The 25,121-nt window shown below is 45.1% G+C and overlaps 1 protein-coding gene across 1 annotated transcript in view; it reads left to right on the top strand.

The window, feature by feature from the left end:
* Positions 1-25,121, top strand: part of PTPN14 (protein tyrosine phosphatase non-receptor type 14) — a 92,956-nt gene that overhangs the window by 27,300 nt on the left and 40,535 nt on the right. The window contains exons 3-4 of the mRNA XM_009897505.2: positions 15,622-15,719; positions 18,427-18,494. Coding sequence (XP_009895807.2) covers positions 15,622-15,719; positions 18,427-18,494 — 166 coding nt within the window. The remainder of the gene's footprint in view (positions 1-15,621; positions 15,720-18,426; positions 18,495-25,121) is intronic.

The raw sequence follows: 25,121 nt of genomic DNA, 5'->3' as shown, positions 1-25,121 counted from the left end.
CAGTCTCTCCTCATAGGGATTGTGTTCCAAACCCCTCACCAACTTTGTTGCCTTTCTCTGGACTTGTTCCAGCAAGTCAACAGGGGCAGAATGACCTCCCTGCTCCTGCTGGCCACACTGTTCCTGATCCAGGCCAGGATGCCATTGGCCCTGTTGGCTGCCTGGGCACACTGCAGGCTCATGTTCACCCTACCATCAACCAGTACCCCCAGGTCCCTCTCTGCCTGGCTGCTTTCCAGCCACCGTGACCCCAGCCTGTAGCACTGCCTGGGGTTGCTGCAGCCAATGTGCAGAACCTGGCACTTGGATGTGTTCAATCTCATGCATTTGAAATGTATATTGAAAAATGAGACCGGGTTAATGTGATGTGTACAATATATTTTATTACTTCAACTGGCATAGCAGTGGAAGGGAACATTGGGGCAGTCAGAACTCTTCATGCTTGTTTTGTGTCCAAAGAATAGTTTAGAGTTATGCCTGTACTTAGTCCAGTTTTTTAAAGGAATGCTCTATTTATTTTCAGTATTGCAGAGTATAAGCTGGAGTTTACATATGCTCTAGTTAACTCACCACATTTTTTTAGCATGATTTTCCAACCTGCTTGGCCATTAACCTGGCTGGCTACCAGGAGACTTTTCAAATTGTTGACTCATATTGCTTTCATATGTAACTTAAACCACCTTTTCCCACAGTGGAGACAGCATGGAGGTTAGCTGTGTTTTCTTTTCAGTGTAAGGAACAGCATATTTTGAACTGAGTCAACACATATGAGTACAGGAAGTAAAGTTAAGCTGTTAGTAACTTTTTGGGCTCTAATCTCATTTTTGCTGAAATCGTTCCTGGTTCTAAATCAGAGGTTTTTGTGCTCCTCTTCTCCAGGAGATTTAGTAGTCTTCAGCATACATGGCTATGGTTCATCATTTCTGCATCTTAGTGAGGATGGACCTTCACAGCTGCTGTTACTTGTATTCCTTCTAAGGATCTGGGCTGCAGGAATTTTCTTTGTGCTTGGAATCTGATGTTTTGAGTGGGAAACAACATGTAGACTGCATGCCATGTCATATTATTGAGCACCTGTTGTATAGGTGGAGCATATGTGTGGCTGAAGCCCATATTGTCTGTTGTGCAGCAAAAAAGAGGTGACAGTGGAACTGCTCTGCAAAGTGATAGTGATGGAATGGAATGGAATAGACCAGGTTGGAAGAGACCTTCAAGATCATCATGTCCAACCTATCATCCGACACCACCCAACCAACTAAACCATGCAACCTAGCACCCTATCAAGTCTCCTTCTGAACACCTCCAGTGATGGTGACTCCACCACCTCCTCGGGCAGCCCATTCCAATGGGCAATCTCTCTTTCTATGAAGAACTTCTTCCTCACCTCCAGCCTAAACCTCCCCTGGCACAGCCTGAGACTGTGTCCTCTTGTTCTGGTACTGGTTGCCTGGGAGAAGATGTGTGGCTGACCATATTTTCTGTCATGCAGCAAAAGAGGGGTGCTCTTCAAAGTGATACAGAGTGGTACTCTGCCATGTTATCCAGTTCAATTTTGCTGTTGAGCTTGATAGTGGCTTTGCATGCAAAAACTCTGACATTTCACAGTCTCACATCAAAGCAATAGCTGTTTCTGGCACATACAGCCCAGTGTAAGGAGAAAGAGTCCTGAGATTATGCATGGGAATCGGGGAGACCACATTGGGAAGTTGAAGGCACAAGTTGTATGAGACTGCTGTGAATTTGTCCTCAGAGAAAAACCCTATTGAGTACAGATACTTATTTTGTCTTGCAGACTGCACAAAAACACTGAAGAAAGTTTAGCAAGAGGGATTTTTCTCACAAGCTTTGACCTGTGGACCCTACTGGTGATCAGACAATCTGGATTTAGTTCCAGTGTTACCACCCATTATGGGAAGTTGCATCATTCCTCAGGCCCTTCTTTTTCTAATTGTGATGGGGTTTAAAATCTTTTTTTTACAGTAGAGTGGAGAAGGAAAATGTTCATCTTCCTCTGCAGAATTTAAGATTTGTAGAATGGTTTTGGCTAGAAGAGGTCTTAGTCACCATCCCTGGAGGTGTTCAAGAAGGGATTGGATGTGACACTTGGTGCTGTGGTTTAGTAGTCATGAGGTATTGGGTGGCAGGTTGGACTTGATGATCTTTGAGGTCTCTTCTAACCTTATTGATTCTGTGATCACCTAGTTCCAACCTTCCCACCTTCCACCAAACTTGGTTGCTCAAGGCCTCATCCAAACTGGCCTTTTCCACCTCCAGGGAGGTGGTATCCACAATCTTTCTGGGCATCCTGTTCCAGTATCTCACCACCCTCAGTGTAAAGAATATCTTCCTAGTCTAAATCTGCCCTCCTCAAGCTTCAGTCCTTTCTTCCTATCACTACAAGTCTTTGTAGAAAGTCCCTTCCCAGTTTTCTTGTAGGCCCCATTCAGGTACTGGAAGGCCACTATAAGGTCTGGAGGCAGTAGTCCAGGTGGGGGTCTCATGAGACCAGAGTGGAGCAGGAGAATCACCTCCCTTGTCCTGCTGGTCACACTTCTTTTGATGCAGCCCAGGATGTTGGCCTTCTGGGCTGCAAGCACACATTGCAGGCTCGTGTTGAATTTTTCATCAGCTTGACACCTCCAAGTCCTTTTCCTCAAGACTGCTCTTCAATTTGTGCTTGGGATTGCCCTGACCCAGGTGTAGGATCTTGCACTTGTTGAACTTCTTGAGGTTGGCTTGGGCCCACCTCTCAAGCCTGTCCAAATCCCTCTGGGTGGCATCCCTTCCCTCCAGTGTGTCAGCCATGCCACACAGCTTGGTGTCATCCACAGACTTGCTGAGGGTGCACTTGATTCCACTGTCTGTATCGCTGGCAGAAATGTTAAACAGCACTGGTCCCAGTACCAAACCCCTGAGGGACACCACTGGTCCCTGGTCTCCATTTGGACATTGATTGTAACTGAGTGTGGTCATCCAGCCAATTCCTTATCCAGTGAGTGGTCCACCCCTCAAGTGCATACTTTTCCAATTGGGTGACCAGGATGTCATACAGGACAGTGTCAAACTCTTTACACAGGTGCAGGTAGATGTCATTAGTTGCTTTTCCCTTATCCACTGATGCTGTAGCTCCATCATAGCAAGTTTGTCAGGCACGATTTATGCTTTGTGAAACCACGTTAGCTACCACCACAACATGATCTATGTATTAAAAGCAGTATGTGGCATTGCTGCAATTCACCTACCTGACTCAATTCTACTATTTTGTGTGTATGTGTGATTTAAAGAAAGTGGAAGTAATAAGATGAAAAAACAGTCTCCTGTATTTTGACCCTTGAACCTCTATAGCCTAATGCAAGCTCAGCTCTGGAGACAAGTGTGTAGTTGAGCATGTGTTTAAGCTTGATGGTGTGAGTAGTCTGAAGTCAATGGGACTGCCATGCTGAACACTTTAGCATCTGCTTAGAAATCAAACCAGATGGACATGTGCCTTTTTTTCAATGACATGGCTAGCAGACTCTTCACCCACAAATGGTTTAATCTAGTTTTTTCTGTGTACTACTGAGTGTTGTTTTTCAACTGAAAATGCTGAAACACAGATTTCTTTACATTATATGATTTTGATCATTTTGCTTTACTTCTTTCAATTTTACCCTGGCATTTATACAGAAGGTGGTGTCACCAGAGCCTGGCTTTGCTGGACGCCAGCCTGTGTCCAGTTCTGGGCCCCTCAGTTTAGGCAAGATGTTGAGTTGCTGGAAGGTGTCCAGAGAAGGGCAACAAAGCTGGGGAGGGGTCTGGAGCACAGCCCTGTGAGGAGAGGCTGAGGGAGCTGGGGTTGCTTAGCCTGGAGAAGAGGAGGCTCAGGGGAGACCTTCTTGCTGTCTCCAACTCCCTGAAGGGAGTTTGTAGCCAGGTTGGGGTAGGTGTCTTCTCCCAGGCAACCGGCACCAGAACAAGAAGACACAGTCTCAAGCTGCACCAGGGGAGGTTTAGGCTGGGTGCTAGGAAGAAATTCTTCACAGAAAGAGTGATTGGCCGTTGGAATGCCCAGGGAGGTGGTGGAGTTGCCGTCATGGAGGTGTTTAGGAGGAGACTTGATGGGGTGCTTGGTGCCGTGGTTTAGTTGATCAGATGGTGTTGGGTGATAGGTTGGACTTGATGATCTCAAAGGTCTCTTCCAACCTGGTCTATTCTACTCTATTCTATTCATTGACCTTTGCTGAGAGGAGAGAGCTAGGAAGACAAGAGATTGTGACTTCCTCTAGTTTTTTACTGCAAAAGGCATGCTGGAGTTTTGTGGTGTATAACTCTTCAGGTATTTGGATTAACTCTGATAAAATTATAGGTGGTTGTAAGGGAGTTTATTGTGCTTATAAACTGTAGTGGGGCTCCCTTTAATTTGTTATAATTAATTCAAGAGTTCAAGGGCAGAAAATCACGATCAGGTTGTGGCATGCCTTCCTTTCTTGCTAAAGCATGCTATTACTGGCCTTTTTATTTCAAGTTTGACTTTATAGTTGTGGGTCTCCTAGGAATAGCCAAGAAGTAGAATGCATTTTAAATGAAAACTACAGGTACAGAAGATGGGCCTGTTGTGGTTGGGGGCGAGTCCTTCTTAAGTACAGAGGTATTGGTGGATACTGTAAAGCTGCATCTGCTGGCTAAGCCTCTCGTGGAAGGAGTGTGTGTTTTGAAAGGCTTGTGTCATGCCTACGGGCCCCAACAGGGCCGGGGTGCGTGTCTGTGCTTGTGGCCCGTCAGAAATGGCAGGGAAAGAAAAACACTTAGAGCGCTTCTTAACAACCCAAGCTCAGGCTTTTGCTGCCAGTGAGAATGCTGAGAGCCATGCTGTTAATCTCCTGTGTAGCTGCCAAACAGAGAGGGACCTGGGGGTGCTGATTGACAGCTGCCTAAACATGAGCCAGCAGAGTGCCCAGGTGGCCAAGAAGGCCAATGGCATCCTGGCCTGCATCAGCAATAGTGTGGCCAGCAGGAGGGAGGTCATTCTGCCCTGTACTCTGCATTGGTTAGGCCACACCTTAAGTCCTGTGTGCAGTTCTGGGCCCCTCAGTTTAGGAAGGACATCGAAACACTTGAATGTGTGCAGAGAAGGGCAGTGAGGCTGGTGAGGGGCCTTGAGCACAGCCCTATGAGGAGAGGCTGAGGGAGCTGGGATTGTTTAGCCTGGAGGCTCAGGGGTGACCTCATTACTCTCTACAACTACCTGAAAGGTGGTTGTAGCCAGGAAGGGGTTGGTCTCTTCTCCCAGGCAACCAGCACCAGAACAAGGGGACACAGTCTCAAGCTGCACCAGGGCAAGTTTAGGCTGGAGGTGAGGAGAAAGTTCTTCCCAGAGAGAGTTGTTAGCCATTGGAATGTGCTGCCCAGGGAGGTGGTGGAGTCACCATCCCTGGAGATGTTCAAGAGGGGATTGGACGTGGCACTTGGTGCCATGGTCTAGTCATGAGGTCTGTGGTGACAGGTTGGACTCGATGATCCTCGATGTCTCTTCCAACCTTGGTGATACTGTGATACTGTAACTGCTAAGGGTTTCACTACACATCTGTTTCACCCTGGACACCAAAGAGGTGCCACACTTTGATACGAGGCTGTACTGGAAGAAGCAGCTTGTATGGGAGACATAAAATATGTGCTGCCTTCTTAAACACTCCCATCTCTGCTGTACATACACACACCAAGGCTGGGTATTTTTTGTCCTCATGCTCACAGGCAGCATATCAAAACTTGCAATGTGACTGGTCATTGTGGAATAAGCCCATTTTAGGCAAATCTCCTTCCCTTCAGCTGTAAACTGTTGCTTTTAAAGAGAGAAATTGAGCAATGTGGGAAGTAGGGTTTGTGAACTGTGTTTTGATCTGTCCTCCTTTTCCAGTCCTGTGTGTGAAAATGATGCTAAGCCAGCATTGTTCTGTTAGGAAGGGGAAAGGAATGACACAAATCTTTCCATCTATATGACTTTTTTTAGTTCCCAGTCATGTCTTCCATCCAGCTGCTGGAGGAAACCAGGATGTAGACAGCTGGATGCTGCCTTTGAACAACCTCATTTCTCAGTTACCTGAAGCTAACCTTGACCTACCTTAAAAGGTTGTTATGTTCAGGGAGTTCATACCCTAGAAACAGTTACGACTGTGTTTACTACTGACATTGACAGTTTCAGCTTCTGAAGGAATTTCCTCCTGCATGCCTGACAGAGGCTCTTTCCTCTCCTTCCCTTTTTTTTCCTGGCAAGTCTAATGAACTTTCTGAAGGTCTGACAGGGTGTGGTAGACTCGTTCTCAATGATATACTTCCAAAAACGTTACCCTCTAGTAGTGGGAGCACAGCCTTTGCTTTTTATATTCTACCACAAATCCCGGATAGATGACTGCTGTCTACTCCTGCAGAACGTCAGACTTCCGCTGGGCGGGAGGCTGATGAAATTCCAGAGGAGCGAGCTGGAGATGTTCTGTTTATCAACATCATCTGAGTTTTTTACAACAGCAAAGACAAGGCCTTAGCACTGTGTTACTGACGATGACATCACCAGTGTACGTACCTCTCTTTTCAAAGTGTCTTTAGATGAAGATGTGCTGATTGACTCCTTGCACCTAAAATGTGTTTCAGCATGCTCAAAAGACAGAAATCATAACACCATCTTTGCCAATATACAGAACATCGTATCTGAAAAGTCCAGTCTTGTCTGCCTGACTTTCTGTCTTGCCCTGTGAAATCCAGGCCAAGTTTGCAGGCAGTTTTGTTGCAGCATATTGAGTGGCATACATGAAATGCTCAGCATCCAGTAAGTAGTACTCTGGTTTAAAACTTTGGAACACGAGCTAGATCTCCCAAATTTCCCTTGGTTTCTTGCCCAGGTTTATGCAAGTAACTTCACCAGCTGTGTGCCTCAGATAATCTGCTTAGCCAGGAGGGGGTTGGTCTCTTCTCCCAGGCAACCAGCACCAGAACAAGAGGACACAGTCTCAAGCTGCGCCAGGGGAAGTTTAGGCTCGAGATCAGGAGAAAGTTCTTCACTGAGAGAATCGTTAGCCATTGGAGTGGGCTCCCAGGGAGGTGGTGGAGTCCCCATCCCTGAAGGTGTTCAAGGGGGGATTGGACGTGGCACTCGGTGCCATGGTTTAGTCATGAGGTGTTGGGTGACAGGTTGGACTTGATGATCTTTGAGGTCTCTTCCAACCTTGGTGATTCTGTGATTCATAAAATTAGGCAAATTGATACTATTTAAAGCAGGTTTTAGTCAGAAAAGCAGCCATGAAGAGCTAGGTATTATAATGATATTCTCCAATATATAATAAATAAATAAACATAATCTTTTGGTCACTAACAATTAATTCATTTGGTTGCTCATTGAGTGGCTGAGTCCTTGGCTCATCTAACTCAAAGGCTAAGAAAATAGGGAAGACCCTGTTTATAAAACAACATTCATTCTTCTTTATAATGTAACATATCAACCTTGTCCTGTTCTGTTCTGTTCTATTCTGTTCTGTTCTATTCTATTCTGTTCTGTTCTAGTGTCTGTGGAATCTTGTTGCTAAATAGCATCAAAGCCAAAAGCATAACAGAATTTAAGGTGTGAGATGAACAATGTTCATACACATCAATATCAAAACTAATGCTCAATTTCAGTAAGTGATTCTCTGTGTTGGAGAAACTGCTTCCCCTGTAGGCAGATTATTACACAAGTGCACATTGCAGCATCTCTTCTGCTCAGAAGTGTATTACCATACTGAGATAAACCCAAATGAGCTGAGTTGAGTTGCTGTGATTCAGTGAGGCTTTTATTGTGTTCCTGATTTTAGAAGATCATATTGAACTTGATTTGTTTGGGTTTTTTTTTAAACTGGTAAAGACCTGAAGGTGTTGAGCTAAACCACTTGTGGGCCAGTCTGTTTCTCTTTGGAGTCTTAAAGGCCTGTTATTTTGAAGATACTAAATGTAAAGCAGCTCTTTTTCCCTCCAGAGAAGAAATTAAACTACTCAGCTAAGCAGTTATCCAATAGATAGGGCTTGATGACAAAAAGGTACCTAATGAGTTATAAAAGTCAGTCGTGCCAATAATTGCAGTGTTAGGAATTATTTTAAAGCAATTGTACCTCTTGGGGAACATGTTTTGTAGTACTTGGTGTATTTTCAGATAAACTCAAGGCAAGTATTCACTGGTAAAAAAAATGATTAAAAGAAAAATAATTTAAAAAAACACAGAATCACCAAGGTTGGAAGAGACCTCAAAGAGCATCAAATCCTGTCACCACAGACCTCATGACTAAACCATGGCACCGAGTGCCACGTCCAGTCCCCTCCTGAACACCTCCAGGAATGGGGACTCCACCACCTCCTTGGGCAGCCCATTCCAATGGCTAACAACTCTCTCTGTGAAGAACTTTCTCCTCACCTCCAGCCTAAACTTCCCCTGGTGCAGCTTGAGACTGTGTCCTCTTGTCCTGCTGCTAGTTGCCTGGGAGAAGTGACCAACCCCCTCCTGGCCACAACCCCCCTTCAGGTAGTTGTAGAGAGCAAGAAGGTCTCCCCTGAGCCTCCTCTTCTCCAGGCTAAACAATCCCAGCTCCCTCAGCCTCTCCTCATAGGGCTTGTGCTGGAGGCCTCTCCCCAGCCTTGTTGCCCTTCTCTGGACACATTGAAGTGTCTCAAGGCCCTTCTTAAACTGAGGGGCTCAGAACAGGGCACAGTACTCAAAGCAAAAAAACCCAAACAACTAAAAAGTGTTTCCTGCTGCACTAGAGATAATGTGTATATTCCAAACTCTTCCTGTCCCTGATGTACAGAGAAGGAGAGTATAAAAGCAGGGGAAAATAAAAGCCCAGACTGATCCCAGTACAGCATGAATATTTATTACCTCAGTCCTTTCACCATTTTGTATAAATATATAGATGCATGTGTGTGTGTGTATGCATATTTAGATTGTAAGTCCCTGGAGCAATAAGCCTGTTTTTTTCCTGTTCTTGTACATTTCCTAGCAGAGCTGGATGCTGCTTGGTTACTAAGGCTACTGGGTCTGATAATATTAATTAATTATTAATGGAGTATTTGCCTTGTGGCTCTCCGTGGGAGTTACTGGTAGGAAAATTGCGATGATGGAGTGCACCAGACCAATTACTCTGCAGAACTAACTTATACTCTTGTGAAACCATCCTTTAATTTCCTTGCAAGGTTCTCATTTACAATATTCATCAGGCCAGATTCTGTGTGGCTTGAAACACTGGCTGTTGGAGAGAACAGAAATCAGTAAAACTTGAGTTATTTTCTACATGTATAAAACAGCATCAGAGGTTCTGCATCAGATAAACAGTGGGGGTGGAAAGGTACAGTGACTTCAGTGGCATTACACAAACACCCACATTCTGTGTTTTGAAGTGACAGGGAAGCAAACATGAATCCTGAACTTGGGAGGTCTATGCAGAATGGTATGGGCAAATGGAGTTTCTCTCCATTTACACAGCTGTAGCTGAGTCAGGATATGGGTGTTGCTTGATGATGCTATTTATTTGGATATTTTTTTTTTTCCCTCTGATGTAATACAGTTTGCTGAGATGCAGATGTTGATTCTGGAGTTCACATGTTGTCTCTCAGTTGTCCAGTTGCAGCTTCTTTACTTTATGTATAAAGTATGCTCTTTGATGCAATAGATGCAAATAGATTTTTAATGTTTTCTGCATTGGCTAAATAGAGTTTGGGGAAATTATATCCTTATAATTATGGCTTTGTTCAGACTTGTTGTCCACTCCCATTCCCCTTGGAATTAGCTACAGGCTGGCAAACTAGTCTTTTTTTTTTAATTGAATACACAACAGCTTCTCTAAAAATGTTTTAAACCAAAGTGAGCGACGAAGGTGAGGGATTTCAGCGCTCATCGCACTTGGCTATGGTGGTGTCTCTTTTACCCTGCACTCCCCTAGTGTGCCAAACAGCTTGGTGATTAAAGCTCTCTAAGTCTTAGTTTTGAATTTCTTGCCTTTTATTATTTGGGGATGCAGCTTTCAAACTTCTCTTTTGTTCAGTTTCCCAACTAAACCACCTAATGGGGGGGGCTTATGAAATGCACGCTTTTATTTGCTGTTCTGAAACAGCTTTCCTCAGTGAGTCTATAGCTGAATATTTTTTTTCATAGATCTAGTTTTGCAATTCAGGGGAACAAAAAGCAATCTCAGTAGTGACATAATAACAGCATTTAACATAATTTCAGATGGAGTAGCCTCAGATTCTTGACAGAATATGGGCTAATTTCTCCTCTCCGTTGGCTGGGCAGGGAGCCTGACCACATTTTTGCAGCACGTCAGAGCCATGAATCTGTGGCTGGTTGAGCTATTAGGGCCTTCTAGCAGAGCTTCCTCCAGGGTATGCTCCTCTTCTTCCACTCCAGTTTGTGCCTTTTGAAAAAGATGTGCCAGTTTGTGTCTTATATAGCCACAATGAAAGGAGTTGGCAGGGGACACCTTAGGTGGGTGACCGTTGTCACTATCAGTCTGGGGCAAAGATGTAGGCCCAAGGTTTCTGCCTCAATGTTCTTCAGTTTATTTTAGCACTTTCATTGGAAAAGCTGTCAGAGCCACAGCAGGTGATTACTTTTCAGTGCATTTACCTGTGAAAGGTGACAATTTTCTTTGTGAGGATTTTCCTGACAGATACACTAGTTAGTGCCAGAGCACTAAGGATATTTTTGCATGCCAATCTATGCAATATGTGACAAATCTTAAACTTCATTCTGCTGGCATTCAACAAGTCCAAGTGCCAGGTGCTGCACTTTGGCCACAACAACCCCATGCAGAGCTACAGGCTGGGGTCAGAGTGGCTGGAGAGCTCCCAAATAGAGAGGGACCTGGGGGTGCTGATTGACAGCTGCCTAAACATGAGCCAGCAGTGTGCCCAGGTGGCCAAGAAGGCCAATGGCATCCTGGCCTGCATTAGGAATAGTGTGGCAAGCAGGAGCAGGGAAGTCACTGTGCCCCTGTACTCTGCATTGTACTCTGCACCTTGAGTCCTGTGTCCAGTTCTGGGCCCCTCAGTTTAGGAAAGATGTTGACTGGCTGGAAGGTGTCCGGAGAAGGGCAGTGAGGCTGGGGAGAGGCCTTGAGCACAGCCCTATGAGGAGACGCTGAGGGAGCTGGGGTTGTTTAGCCTGGAGAAGAGGAGGCTCAGGGGTGACCTCATTGCTCTCTACAACTACCTGAAAGGTGGTTGTAGCCAGGAAAGGGTTGGTCTCTTCTGTCTAGCAACCAGCACCAGAACAAGGGGACACAGTCTCAAGCTGCACCAGGGGAAGTTTAGGCTCGAGGTGAGGAGAAAGTTCTTCACGGAGAGAGTCATTTGCCATTGGAATGTGCTGCCCAGGGAGGTGGTGGAGTCACCATCCCTGGAGGTGTTCAAGAGGGGATTGGACGTGGCACTTGGTGCCATGGTTTAGTCATGAGGTCTGTGGTGACAGGTTGGACTCGATGATCTGTGAGGTCTCTTCCAACCTTAGTGATACTGTGATACTGATAGTGGTGTAAGTAAATGCAGTGCTGTACCATAATATTGTGGAATGTTCCATTAAGATAATTTTGTGGGTACTATGGTGGAAATCACAGTTCCACTAAAGCTGGTGGCATTCATCTGTAGAGCTAGAATGTCACTATATGATCATACATTGGCATTCATGTAGTTCTTTTCTTTGCTTTAACAATAGCACTCATTTTATGGCAGATGTGGATTTCATTTCTGTTGGACTAGAATATGTAATTAGAATCATAGTATCATAGTATCAGTCAGGGTTGGAAGGGACCACAAGGATCATCTAGTTCCAGCCCCCCTGCCATGGGCAGGGACACCTCACACTACATCAGCCTGGCCAGAGCCTCATCCAGCCTGGGCTTAAACACCTCCAGGGATGGGGCCTCAACCACCTCTCTGGACAACCCATTCCAGCGCTTCACCACTCTCATGGGGAAGAACTTCCTCCTCACCTCCAGCCTGAATCTCCCCACCTCCAGCTTCATTCCATTCCCCCTAGTCCTATCACTACCTGAGATCCTGAGAAGTCCCTCCCCAGCCTTCTTGTAGGCCCCCTTCAGATACTGGAAGGCCACAATTAGGTCACCTTGGAGCCTTCTCTTCTCCAGACTGAACAGCCCCAACTCCTTCAGTCTGTCCTCATAGGAGAGGTGCTCCAGCCCTCTGCTCATCCTCGTGGCCCTGCACACATAGGTAACATTGATGAAAACAGCCTCAGAAGAGCAGATTCAGCAAACATTTGCTCACCTGCATACTTGATAAAGCAAGCTTATGTTAAGCTTGTATGAAAGTGTGTGTATATTGTCAGAATTCAGAGTTAGTCATTGCAAAGAAGTGGAAAGAGCAGACTTGTCTCTTGGGCTGGTCAAGTGTGAAACCTGGGGCTGAAGAGCATGGATCAAGCTGGGATGCCTCATGATTTTTACACTCCCTCTCTGTTGAGTTTCAAAATCACCACTATGCTGTGTGAAAGCCCAATCTATGTTTTTACTATTTGAAAAATACTCATTTGCCTTCTGTAAAGGAGAGAGAGGGGAAAGAGAAAACCTAAAACCCAGTAACCCAACAATTACTTTTTAAGTACACATAAAAATGGTGAACTCTGAAGGGAACTTCTCAGACCTGAAGAATATGTGCAGAGGCCTTCCCTGAGAGGATTTCTCTGCCCCATGGTATTTGCAGCCTCTGAACACCCAGCTGCATTGAGTGCACTGGTCTGGTCAGAGCGTTGGTGCTGTCTAGTGGCAAGTTACTGTATCTCACATCACTGACAGAAGAGATAACTGAAGAGGAATGTGAAATGCTGCATTTGATTCATAGCCCTCAAAGCGTGGCTTGGATTATGCTGGTTTTGAAGCACAGAGGTATTTCCTAACAGCTCCACGACGAATTACACGGCAATGTTTGTGAGTGTAGTTTAGGCAGTGCACTCCCTGTAGCATGGGTGGTGTTAAAAGTGGTTCTGCTTTCTGTTGGGAACAGGAAGGTGACTTAAAGTATAAAGCAAGGCCAGAACAGTTTCGTTGCTCTTCCCAAAGGTTCAAAGGTAAGGCCAGATATGGTAGGCTGGTTGAAGATGAACCCAGATAGTTTACTGTCTGCAGTCTTTCTGACATTCTTTGCTCTCCACCTTGCAGAGATTGCAGTCTCCAAGACAGGCTGGTATGCTTGAGTACTATTTCTTTCTAACACAGTTAAGCAATTATGTTTTAAATCCATGCCAATTAAATGGTTACCCTTTGTGTCATGGAGGGGTGAGCAGGCATGCAGCTGAAAGGAGCAGTAACCTTATAACCTAGTTCAACTGCCACCAGATTGGCATGTCAGGTCACAGACTGAGAAACCCCTTTGTTGGTTTTTGGGTTTTCCCTAAGTTGGGTCATCAGGTGCATCAGTTACTACTAGCAAGTTTGGGGATGAGGTGCATGAAGCTGAGGGCACATGTGGAATGTGGTTATACTGTAACCTTCTTGCTCTCTACAACTACCTGAAGGGAGCATGTAGACAGGCTGGGGCTGGTCTCTTCTCCCAGGCAACCAGCACCAGAACAAGACGACACAGTCTCAAGCTGTGCCAGGGGAGGTTCAGACTGGATGTTAGGAAGAAATTCTACACAGAGAGAGTGATTGCCCATTGGAATGGGCTTGCCAGGGAGGTGGTGGAGTCACCATCACTGGAGGTGTTTAGGAAAGGACTTGATAAGGTGCTTGGTTGCATGGTTTAGTTGATTAGGTGGTGTTGGATGATGGGTTGGATGTGATGATCTTGAAGGTCTCTTCCAACCTGTTCTGGTCCTGTCCTATTCTATTCTATTCTATTCTGTTCTATTCTATTCTATTCTATTCTATTGCAGCTGTCTCCACTGGATTTTAACCTGATATGCTGGAGGGACTAGTGCCTATCTCTGCTGCTTTGGCCAGCTCTGCTGTGGGTCTGGTCCCACTGAGCAGATGGAAGGGATGCATGAATGAGGGCAGTACCTTGTTAAGCTTTATGTGGAAAGCTTCTTGCTTATTTTAATCTGCTGTACTGCAAAAGTAAGGTGAAACATGTGAATTCTGTTGCTGCGCTTTAAAATGAAAAATTTGTCTTGTAATTAGTTACTGCAAATCAGCAACTGCATGTCTGTGTGTCTAAGTCATCCTTGCAGATGGGAGATGGCCATTAAAAAAGCTTTCATATGGCTCATAAAGTTGTGTCAGTAGGTCAAAGTATATGGCTAAGATTCTATTTCTTCTATTAAAATAGTGACACTGGAGAAAAAAGGAACAGTTTCTTTTTGTATTGGTGATTGCATGGTCTTCAGTAAGCTCCATGAAATTTATGGAGGAGGTAGTCCTAGCAGATGTCCTTTTTCTGTGCAGCCTAGGGAACACAAATTAGAACTTGTTATTTTCCTTTTCATCCACCTGGAAGCACTGCACATGTAGGAATCACATTGATTTTTAGTAATGTGAAATAATCTGAAGCCAGATACAGACTGTTTCAACACCTGACCTGTCTGTGGTGATTTTTCTCTTCCTTTCGGCAATCATTTGTTCTGTGGAAAATGTACAAACAGATAGATTCACTGGTGGTGAATGGTGCCACAGCCAGCTGGCAGCCAGGCACTAGTGGTGTCCCCCAGGGATCAGTTCTGGGCCCCATCCTGTTCAATGTCTTTACTGGTGATCTGGATGAGGGGATTGAGTCCATCATCAGTAAGTTTGAAGATGACACCAAGTTGGGAGCAGGTGTTGATCTGTTAGAGGGTAGAAGGGCTCTGCAGAGGGACCTTGCCAGGCTGGACAGATGGGCAGAGTCCAAGGGCATGGGATTGAACACATCCAAGTGCCAGGTTCTACACATTGGCCACAGCAACCCCAGGCAGTGCTACAGGCTGGGGTTGAAGTGTCTGGAGAGCGGCCAGGCAGAAAGGGACCTGGGGGTACTGGTTGATAGTAATATGAACATGAGCCAGCAGTGTGCCCAGGTGGCCAAGAAAGCCAATGGCATCCTGGCCTGCATCAGGAACAATGAGGCCAGCAGGAGCAGGGAAGTCATTGTGCCCTGTGCTCAGCACTGGTTAGGCCAAACCTTGAGTCCTGTGTCCAGTTCTGAGCTCCTCAATTTAAGAAGGACATTGAGACTCTTGAAGGTGTCCAGAGAAGGGCAACGAGGCTGGGGAGAGGCCTTGAGCACAGCCCTGTGAGGAGAGGCTGAGGGAGCTGGGGTTGCTTAGCCTGGAGAAGAGGAGGCTCAGGGGAGACCTTATTGCTGTCCGCAACTCCCTGAAGGGAGGTTGTAGCCAGGTGGGGGTTGGTCTCTTCTCACAAGCAACTAGCACCAGAACAAGAGGACACAGTCTCAAGCTGTGCCAGGAGAAGTTTAGGCTGGAGGTGAGGAGAAAGTTCTTCCCAGAGAGAGTTGTTAGCCATTGGAATGTGCTGCCCAGGGAGGTGGTGGAGTCACCGTCCCTGAAGGTGTTGAAAAAGGGATTGGATGTGGCACTTGAAGCCATAGTTTAGTAGTCATGAGGTGTTGGGTGACAGGTTGGACTTGATGATCCTTGAGGTCTTTTCCAACGTTATTGATTCTATGATTCTTTCTTTGTAGATATCAGTATTACCTGCAAGTGAAAAAGGATGTTCTCGATGGCCGATTGCTTTCTTCATTGGAGCAGGGAATTCGCCTCGCTGGTTTGGCAGTGCAAGGTAAGATGACATGATGATGGCCCTTTTACAACGCTGGCTATTTTTGTTTGTTCTCTGTGTTGGTTGGGCATTAACTAAAGCTTCATATGACTCCTACTCATACCAGCTGGGTTTTCTATTGATTTAAAAGTGCATAGATGGACTGCCATTGATGAAACCCTTGCACCCTCAGGGACGGAATGATGGACCACATCACAGTGCTCAGCTTTCCTGTTCGTAAAATCCACCTAAGTGAATCTGACCAAAACTCCAGGTTTTCCAACCTCAACCACGGAGTACTTTGCAGTAATGAATTTGCTTCATGTTCTCTGGTTTGAAATGCAATTACATCAAAGAGCAGAGCAGCAGCTTTAATTTTGCCTTTAATTAAAAACTCATTTTGCTGTGTAGCGCAATCTGAAGTATGAAAGAACACATGATGGTAATTGTTATGTGAGTTTGAAATGGATAATAAACTACTCCTTACATTTTATTCTGAGCCTCCTAAGGACATCAAGTGGGATCAAATAATGTGTATGGGCAAAGGTAGAAGGCCTGTATTTGGAGAAAGTCTTTCAGGTTCTCATAGTCAGTCATGAATAGCCTGAAACAGGGTATCCAAGTCCAAGGCTTCTACCTACTCATTCTTTCAGCATGCTCTGGGCACATCCTTTGATATGAGGGAAGGAAGTATGTACATAGCACGCATGAAGATCTGATCTTTGAAAAGTAAAGGTTCAATGGAGAGCAATGCTAGTAATACCTTTCCTAGGGCATTAGAAATCCTGGTTTAGGATCTTCTTTCTTGGTTAAAAATTGAAGAAAAAAAGTTTCCTGTCAGGTCTTGAAATATTTCATTGATAAAGGAAAATGCATGAATAGAACTCCATTTACTTGATGTACTCATTTAAACAGCAAGATTTAGAATGAGGTCTTACACTCTGTAAATTAGGGCTGTGTAGATACTGAATTCAATTCACTGGTCCTGTGGTTTTGGAGCTTTGTAATCAGTTTGATACTTCATAATCACTTTGAATTTTCTATATAATCCATGATATATTTCAAAGCCCATTGCATCAGAATGATACACCTAATCTTGTTTGCTTTATCCCTGCCCTTGTCTTACTCCCTTTGTCCTTTCCCTGTGATGCAACCCAAGGTATTTGAAATACTTACTTCTTTAAACTCACAGACTCTGTTTCATGTCCATTTTGATTTCTTTCTGTTTATGTTAAAACATAACTCTGAGGTGAAAACAAAATGAAGCTGCATTTTTGGCATCCTGCAGTACGTGAAATTGTCTGGAAGCTTTGAAAGAATGTTTGGATAATATGATTTATGGTGGGGATTTCCAGCTCCTATAATATGAGAAGCTTGTAGATGGTGTTTGATCCAGTTCAGTTAATATAAAACAAAAACCTCCTGGCAAGATACTCTCTTGATATAAGCTGTTATGTGTTTAACAGATAAATATAGGCTTTGTTTTGTTGTTTTTTGGGTTTTTTTTAAACATAGTTTAGCCTTTAGGATGCTTGTTTCAAAAGTCCACTGTTTCAAGGACATTTAGACAAGAATAAGAAGGACGTTGAGACACTTGAATGTGTCCAGAGAAGGGCAACAAGGCTGGGGAGAGGCCTTGAGCACAAGCCCTGCAAGGAAAGGCTGAGGGAGCTGGGGTTGTTTAGCCTGGAGAAGAGGAGGCTCAGGGGAGAACTCATTGCTCTCTACAACTATCTGAAGGGAGTTTGTAGCCAGGAGGGGGTTGGTCTCCTCTGTCTAGCAACCAGCACCAGAACAAGAGGACACAGTCTCAAACTGTGCCAGGGGAAATTGAGGCTTGAGGTGAGGAGAAAGTTCTTCACTGAGAGAGTCGTTAGCCATTGGAATGTACTGCCCAGGGAGGTGGTGGAGTCACCGTCCCTGGAGGTGTTCAAGAGGGGATTGGACATGGCACTTGGTGCCATGGTTTAGTAGTCATGAGGTCTTGGGTGCCAGGTTAGACTTGCTGATCCTTGAGGTTTTTTCCAACCTTATTGATTCTATGAATCCTCAGTCAAACATGGGAGAGAATGTGAACATGGAGATGAGTACCCCTTAAAGAGAAGTAGTTGAAAAGCCAGTTGAAAGGTGTGGGCCAGTCAGTTAAAGAGACACAGTGCCTGTACTGCTGTATTGGCTATAGGAGGGTAGGACCCACACCTCCCAGCTGTGGCGGCTGTTGGGAATTTTTATTAGAATTAAAAATTGTAGTGGATTTGTGACTTCCCAGATGGTTAAGCATCTTTTGTAGCATTGTAGCAGAGGTAGATTGATTCGTTTATGTACTCTGGTTTCCTGCTCAGGTTTGGAAATGTTGGAGAAGCAGAAGTGTGCACAGTTTTTCAAGAGGCTGAGCAATCCCAGCCGTGTTAGGCGATGTTATTCGTTCATGAAGGCTACAGAAAAAGAACCGTTTGCACTCCTGCTGGTTAAGCATTGCAAATGGTCATAATACTGGGGGTTCAAAAGAGAAACATTCCTCATTGGCTGTTATTTAATCTCTGGTAATAACATTTTCATTTTCAGACCACCATGTCAAAAGCTGAAGTGCAAGCAGACATCTTCATGCCGGGTTGTGGCTTCAGAGAGAACTCGCCCACCTGAAATTAAGCATCTGTGCAAAGGTTGGGTGGGGTCTTAAGACGTGTGGAAAGTGCTAAAATAAGTAATTGTGTTGTTTTTTTTCCAGCTGGTTTTGGAGACTATAATCAGTTTGAATCCCATGACTTCCTCCGAGAGTATGTCTTGTTTCCTATGGTGAGTTCCTCATCGCCTTCTTTTGTGGTCTTTGAGGCACAGAGAAATTATTCCTAAGTGATGGTCTTGTTGATGACTGAGTAGAAGCACCAGCACTGAACTATTGATAGTGGAAATAAACTCTGCACCCCCAAACCTGCAATGAACATGGTTTTACCTGAATGAATATATGCTGTTGTGATGGGTTGAGGCCGACCCCCTCACCACCAGGGGCAAAAATGAAACTCAGACAAACAGATTGCAAAAGAGGTGGAAAGTTTAAATGGAAAAGCAGTGAATGTTTACAGAGAACCAGAAGCACAGTGACAAAAGAGATCCCAAAGCACACCCAGAAATATCCCATCCCCACCTGAGGGTACACCCAAACCCCCCATTGCTCTTCCTTCCCCCCACCCCCCTTTCTCCACTGCTAGGCTAATCTCAGCTGTCCAGATCTGAGATTGCCCTTCCCCCTGGCCTTGAGCCTAGCCAGGCCCACAAGGCTGGGAGACAGCTCCCTTCACTTACCAGGTGGCAGCGAGGGAAGAAAAGAGGAAGTGCAGGACCCCCGCTGATGTCTTATAGGGGAGCAGAGCATTATGGGATGAAATACCTGGCTTCCTGTGTCCACCCACTGGGCTGGACTCCTTCAGGACACAGGAGGTGTTTTTCATGTGGACACAGCAGGGGGCACCTGGCCCAAACTGCTACAGCTGTGAATATTTAACCCTTTTTCAGTTTCTGTTAAGGCTCCATTAGGAATAGGTGTCAGCCCCAACAACAAGAAGTGCTTTGAATCAAAAAAGAATGTGCAGCTGTTTAAAAAGTTGTACTGCAGTGTTAGTAACATGGCATAACAAGTTAATATGAGGGCTGCTGATGTAGTAAATGTTGTGTCACAGGACACATGAAACCCATCACAGAATGTTAGGGGCTGGAAGGGATCTGGAAAGATCATCTAGTCCAACCCTGCTCACCTAGAGCAGATCACACAGGAGCACATCCAGGCAGGTTTTGAATATCTCCAGAGAGGGAGACTCCATGGGCAGCCTGCTCCAGTGCTCCATCACAATGAAAAAAAATTTCCTCATGTTTACATGGAACTTTCTATGCAACCAAGATAGAATAGAATAGAATAGAATAGAATAGAATAGACCAGGTTGGAAGAGACCTTCAAGATCATCGCATCCAACCCATCATCCAGCACCATCCAATCAACTAAACCATACAACCAAGCACCCTATCAAGTCTCCTCCTAAATGCCTCCAATGATGGTGACTCCACCACCTCCCTGGGCAGCCCATTCCAATGGGCAATCTCTCTATGAACAATTTATGCCTCAACTTCCACCCATTGCCCCTTCTCCTGTCATTGGGCATCACCAAGAAGAGCCTGACTCCATCCTCTTGGCACTCACTCTACATATTTTTAAACTTTAATGAGGTCACCCCTCACTCTCCTCCTCTGCAAGCTAAAGAGCCCCAGCTCCCACAGTCTCTCCTCATAAGGAAGATGTTCCACTCCCCGAATCATTTTTGTGGCTCTGTGCCGTGCTCTTTCAAGCAGTTTCCTGTCCTCCTTGAACTGAAGGGGCCTACTAATCACACCCCTTCTAATACACTTGAGGATGTCATTGGCCTTGGCCATAAGCACACTGCTGGCTCATGGTCAACCCTCCATCCACCAGGAACCCCAGGTCCTTTTCTCCTTCACTGTTCTCCAACCTGTACAGATACATGGGGTTGCTCTTTCCTAGGAGCAAGACTCCACTCATGCCCTTGTTGAATTTCATTGTTTCTCTCTGCCCAGCTCTCAGCCTGTCCCAAGTCTTGCTGAATGGCAGCACAGCCTTCAGGTGTGTCAGCCACTCCACCCAGTTTGGTGTCATCAGCAAACTTGCTGACATTGCTCTCTGTTCCCTCATCCAGGTCATTGCTGAATGTATTGAATAGTACTAATCCCAGTCCTGGCCCGAGGGACTCCACTACATACAGGCCTCCAACAAGACTCTGTCCCATTGACTGCAACTCTCTGACTTCTTTCCTTCAACCAGTTCGCATCTCACTACCTGATCATCCAGACCACACTGACTCAGTTTAGCTGCAAAGATGCTGTGGGAGACAGTGTAAAATGTTTTACTGAAATCATGATAAACCACATCCACTGCTCTACTATCATCGATCCACCTGGTTATGTCCTCATAAAAGGCTATCAGGTTGGTCAAAGAAGACTTCCCTTTGGTAAAACCATGTTGACTGCTCCTAATGATCCTCATGTCCTTGATATGCCTGAGGACAGCACTGAGGATAAGTTGTTCTATTACCTTTCTGGGGAGGGAGGTTAGGCTGACTGGTCTATAGTGACCAGGGTCCTCCTTTATACCCTTTTTGAAGATGAGAGTGACATTTGCCTTCCTCCAGTCCCCAGGCACCTCTCCTGTCTGTCATGACTTACCAAAGATGGTAGTGGTCTGGCAGTGACCTCTGCCAGCTCCCTCAGCACCCTTGGGTGCATCCCATCAGGACCCATGGATTTATGGATATCCAAATGGCATAACTGTTCCCTAACCTAGTCCTCATCAACCAAGGAAAACTCCTCCTTTGCCATGTCTTCCTCTAGGGCCTCAGGGGTCTGGGGCACCTGAGGACAGTCTCCAGCAGTATAGATGGAGACAAAGAAGGCATTTAGGAACTCTGCCTGCTTTGTATCCTCTGTCATCAAGGCACCCACCCCATTCAGCAGTGGGCCTACATTGCCTCTAGTGATAGTTTTTCCTGCAATGTATTTGAAGAAGTCCTTTCTGTTGTCCTTGACTTCCCTTGCAAGGTTGAATTCCAAGGAGACCTCAGCTTTCCTAGTTGCTTCCCTATATCCTCTGACAACTCTTACACTCCTCCCAAGTGGCCAGCCCCTCCTTCCATGATCTGTAGACTCTCTTTTTCCAGTTGAGTTTGCTCAGTAGTTCCCTACTGAACCATGTAGGTCTCCTGGCTCCCTTTCTCAATTTCCTACTTATTGGAATGCTCTGATCTTGAGCTTGGAAGAAGTGGTCTTTGAATATTAACCAGCTATCATGGGCCCCATTGCCCTCTACTACCCTGTCCCATGAGATTTCCCCTAGCAATTGCTTGAAAAGGTCAAAGTTGGCCCTGCTGAAGTCCAAGGTTTGTGATCCTGCTTGGTATTCTGTTCCTACCATGCAAGGTCCTGAACTCCACTATCTCATGATTGCTACAGCCAAGGCTGTCCTCAACCTTCACTGCTTCAACCAGACCCTCCTTGTTAGTGAGTACCAGGTCCACTAGCACTCCCATCCTAGCTGGCTCAGGAGAATGTGACCTTAGTATCAGACTGAAGAAAAGCATGAACTGGGTCTTTGCAATATGTCCCCCAGGGCCTATGCTGTAACTTTGTTTTAAACTTACATTGGCAACTAGCAGATAATGTAAATGCTGAGGGAAGTGTTTTGGATCACTGATGATGCTGGAAAGTCTGGTGACAAATACCAAGCACTTGCAATCCATGACATTGAGCCTCTGTAGGAGGATGGATTAGAGAAATCCTGCTGAGACTGAGCTTGGCTTTATCCTAGGCAAACAAGTCCATCAACACTAGCCTTGAGTGTAAGATTCATAAAATGTAAAAGGTCATGGAATTCTTTCTAACCAGGGAAAAAGAAAAGTGGAAGTGGAATGGTGTTCTCATGCCCTGAGTATAGCTGCCTTGAAGTTAAGGCATCTGGTTTCCCTCTGCAATTAGTGGAGCAGTAGAGGGAGAATGAATCATTTCACTGTAATCTGAAGGCTTCAGAAGGGCAATTCCAGAAGCAGTTCATCCCATTTACCAGCACTCTTTGTGCAGAAACTGCAGCAGATAGTCCAAAAAGGTGACAGCTACTCAGTGTCTTGAAGTGAAAGTGCAATTTTGAGATGGTAGACACGAGTTTAATAGCGCCTGAAAAAGAGTGAGCAGGAAGAAGAATGATACTGGCCTTCCAGTGTCTGAAGAGGGCCTACAGGAAGGCTGGGGAGGGACTTCTCAGGATCTCAGGTAGTGATAGGACTAGGGGGAATGGAATGAAGCTGGAGGTGAGGAGATTCAGGCTGGAGGTGAGGAGGAAGTTCATCACCATGAGAGTGGTGAAGCCCTCGAATGTGTTGTCCAGGGAGGTGGTTGGGGCGCCATCCCTGGAGGTGTTTAAGCCCAGGCTGGATGAGGCTCTGGCCAGCCTGATCTAGTGTGAGGTGTCCCTGCCCATGGCAGGGGGGTTGGAACTGGATGATCCTTGTGGTCCCTTCCAACCCTGACTGATACTATGATACAGAGATCTGAATATGCCCTCTATAGCTAGAATTTGGCTTCACTATTGGCCTTTCATGAAGAAACTTCTGTTAGCCTAAGTAGTGGAACAGGATTTCTTTGGTAGGCTGCTTTTATCTATTGGTAAGTAATTGATGATATTGCATATAGTTGATGGCTTATTATAGTCCAAGTGGGAAAGCAGATGGCTGCACATGTAGACAAGAAAATGTTATCAGGCTGTCACTTTGTAAATTCCTGAACTTCTGCAAGGTTTTTTTCAATATACTGACATTATTTTTGTATTCAGAAAGAAACCAAACCAACCAACCCACCCCACCCCTCCCCTCAAAAAAACCTCAACAAGAATTAGGGGAGGGTTTAGGCCTCTAGATGAGCTATCAGGTGGTTAATTTCTAAGTGATACAGTAGTTTGTTCCATGGGTCCATCTTCTAGAACCTCTGTTTTTGAGTCAGCTGCCTCCATGGTGTTGTAGTCAGCTCTTCCTCGTTTGCATGTGCTCATTTTGTGGTATCTTGCTTTTCATCCACGCTGTTGTTCCTAAATTTAACAAGATGAGAAAAGTTGTCTGCTTCCTACAGTCTTCAGAAGCCTACTCTTAAATCAGCTGTTTCTCTACACATTTCTTTAACTACATGTCTGTGCTCTTCTGGGGAGGAGGGGATCACAGTATCACAGTATAACTAAGGTTGGAAGAGACCCCAAGGATCATCAAGTCCAACCTGTCTCCACAGACCTCCTGACTAGACCATGGCACCAAGTGCCACGTCCAATCCCCTCTTGAACACCTCCAGGGATGGTGACTCCACCACCTCCCTGGGCAGCACATTCCAATGACGAACGACTCGCTCAGTGAAGAACTTTCTCCTCACCTCGAGTCTAAACCTCCCCTGGTGCAGCTTGAGGCTGCGTCCCCTTGTTCTGGTGCTGGTTGCGATAATGTAATCGTAAATACTTAACTGCAAGCTCAGTGGCAGTTGCTAGGAGCTGCAGGTGTAAAATAGTCCTGAAGCAAATGGAAAGATCTGCGTGAACCTTGGGCACAGTAAGAACTTCCAGCAAGAACATTGCTATGAATTCATGAGCAAAGCGATCTGGTGGATGAGGGAGGGGCAGCTGCATTTGTACTGTTTGATCTTGTGAGGCTACAATGTGTGTCAAATGGCATTTCTTCAGCAGTGAAAAGAACAAAGTTATGTACACAGTACACCCCACAGGTGTGTAGCTGTGCATAGGCATGTACAATGCCATTTTTCATTAGCATGCTACCACTTTTGCATTTTTTTGGTGGCAGAAGCAAATATGGGAGGGAGGGCCCCATTGAGCAAGAAGCAGGCAGTGTATTTAAGTACATTGCATGCAGCCTTAAGGCTTTTAAAGATAAAAATAAGAACTTTGAGGTTTTGCAGTGAAGCTTTTTTAGCTTCCTTTATTTTTTTTTCCTTCTGCCTTGAATTGATGAGCAGACTTCCTTTATTAACTTGTTCCCAATTATTTCAGAATTGCTTTTACCATGTGTTACTAAATTTGTGTGAGACAAACATTTCTGCTCAGAATGGGTTGTGGCATAAAGTACATTTTGTTACATATTTGAAGAGGTAGCCAAAGTTCTAATCCCTTTTACTACGAGGAAGGGAATACCTGTGGGTTGTAGGACAGAAATTAGCCATCTTTTCCCATCTTTTCTACTGGATTGAGTTATTTCAGTATGTGGAGGAAAATAATCCTCTAGAAAGAATTGGAAGTGTCTCACACTGTATACACCAAAACCCAGCCAATACCTAATTTTACAGCCTCTCATTTTGCATTTCTTCCATTCCTCATGTTGTTGTATTACAGCCTACTTAGAATTTACCAAATCTGTGGGTTAAGAGGCTATTTTCTGTGTGATTTTTAACTCAACTGGTTAAAATCACTGCAGCACTATGATTCAGAGTACTTCCTTAAACCGTATTTGTTTCCATTTAACTAATCTCTACAAACTGTGTCTAGAGGACACAGTCTCAATTTGTGCCAGGGGAAGTTTAGGCTGGAGGTGATGAGAAAGTTCTTTCCAGAGAGAGCTGTTAGCTGTTGGAATGTGCTGCCCAGGGAGGTGGTGGAGTCCCCATCCCTGGAGGTATTCAAGAGGAGATTGGATGTGGCACTTGGTGCCATGGTTTAGTCATGAGGTGTTGGGTGCCAGGTTAGTCTTGTTGATCTTTGAGGTCTTTTCCAACCTTATTGATTCTATGATTCTGTGACTTCATTTTTCATGGTCTGTGCACTTCCAAGTATTTTTTAAAGACTTGGTCCTTATGCAAGAAAAAGTCCCTTACCTGTGCTCT

Source organism: Dryobates pubescens, chromosome 2, assembly GCF_014839835.1.
Source record: "Dryobates pubescens isolate bDryPub1 chromosome 2, bDryPub1.pri, whole genome shotgun sequence".
Taxonomy (NCBI): domain Eukaryota; kingdom Metazoa; phylum Chordata; class Aves; order Piciformes; family Picidae; genus Dryobates; species Dryobates pubescens.
Note: the sequence above shows the minus strand (reverse complement) of the source record. Positions and strands in the feature narration are given on the sequence as shown.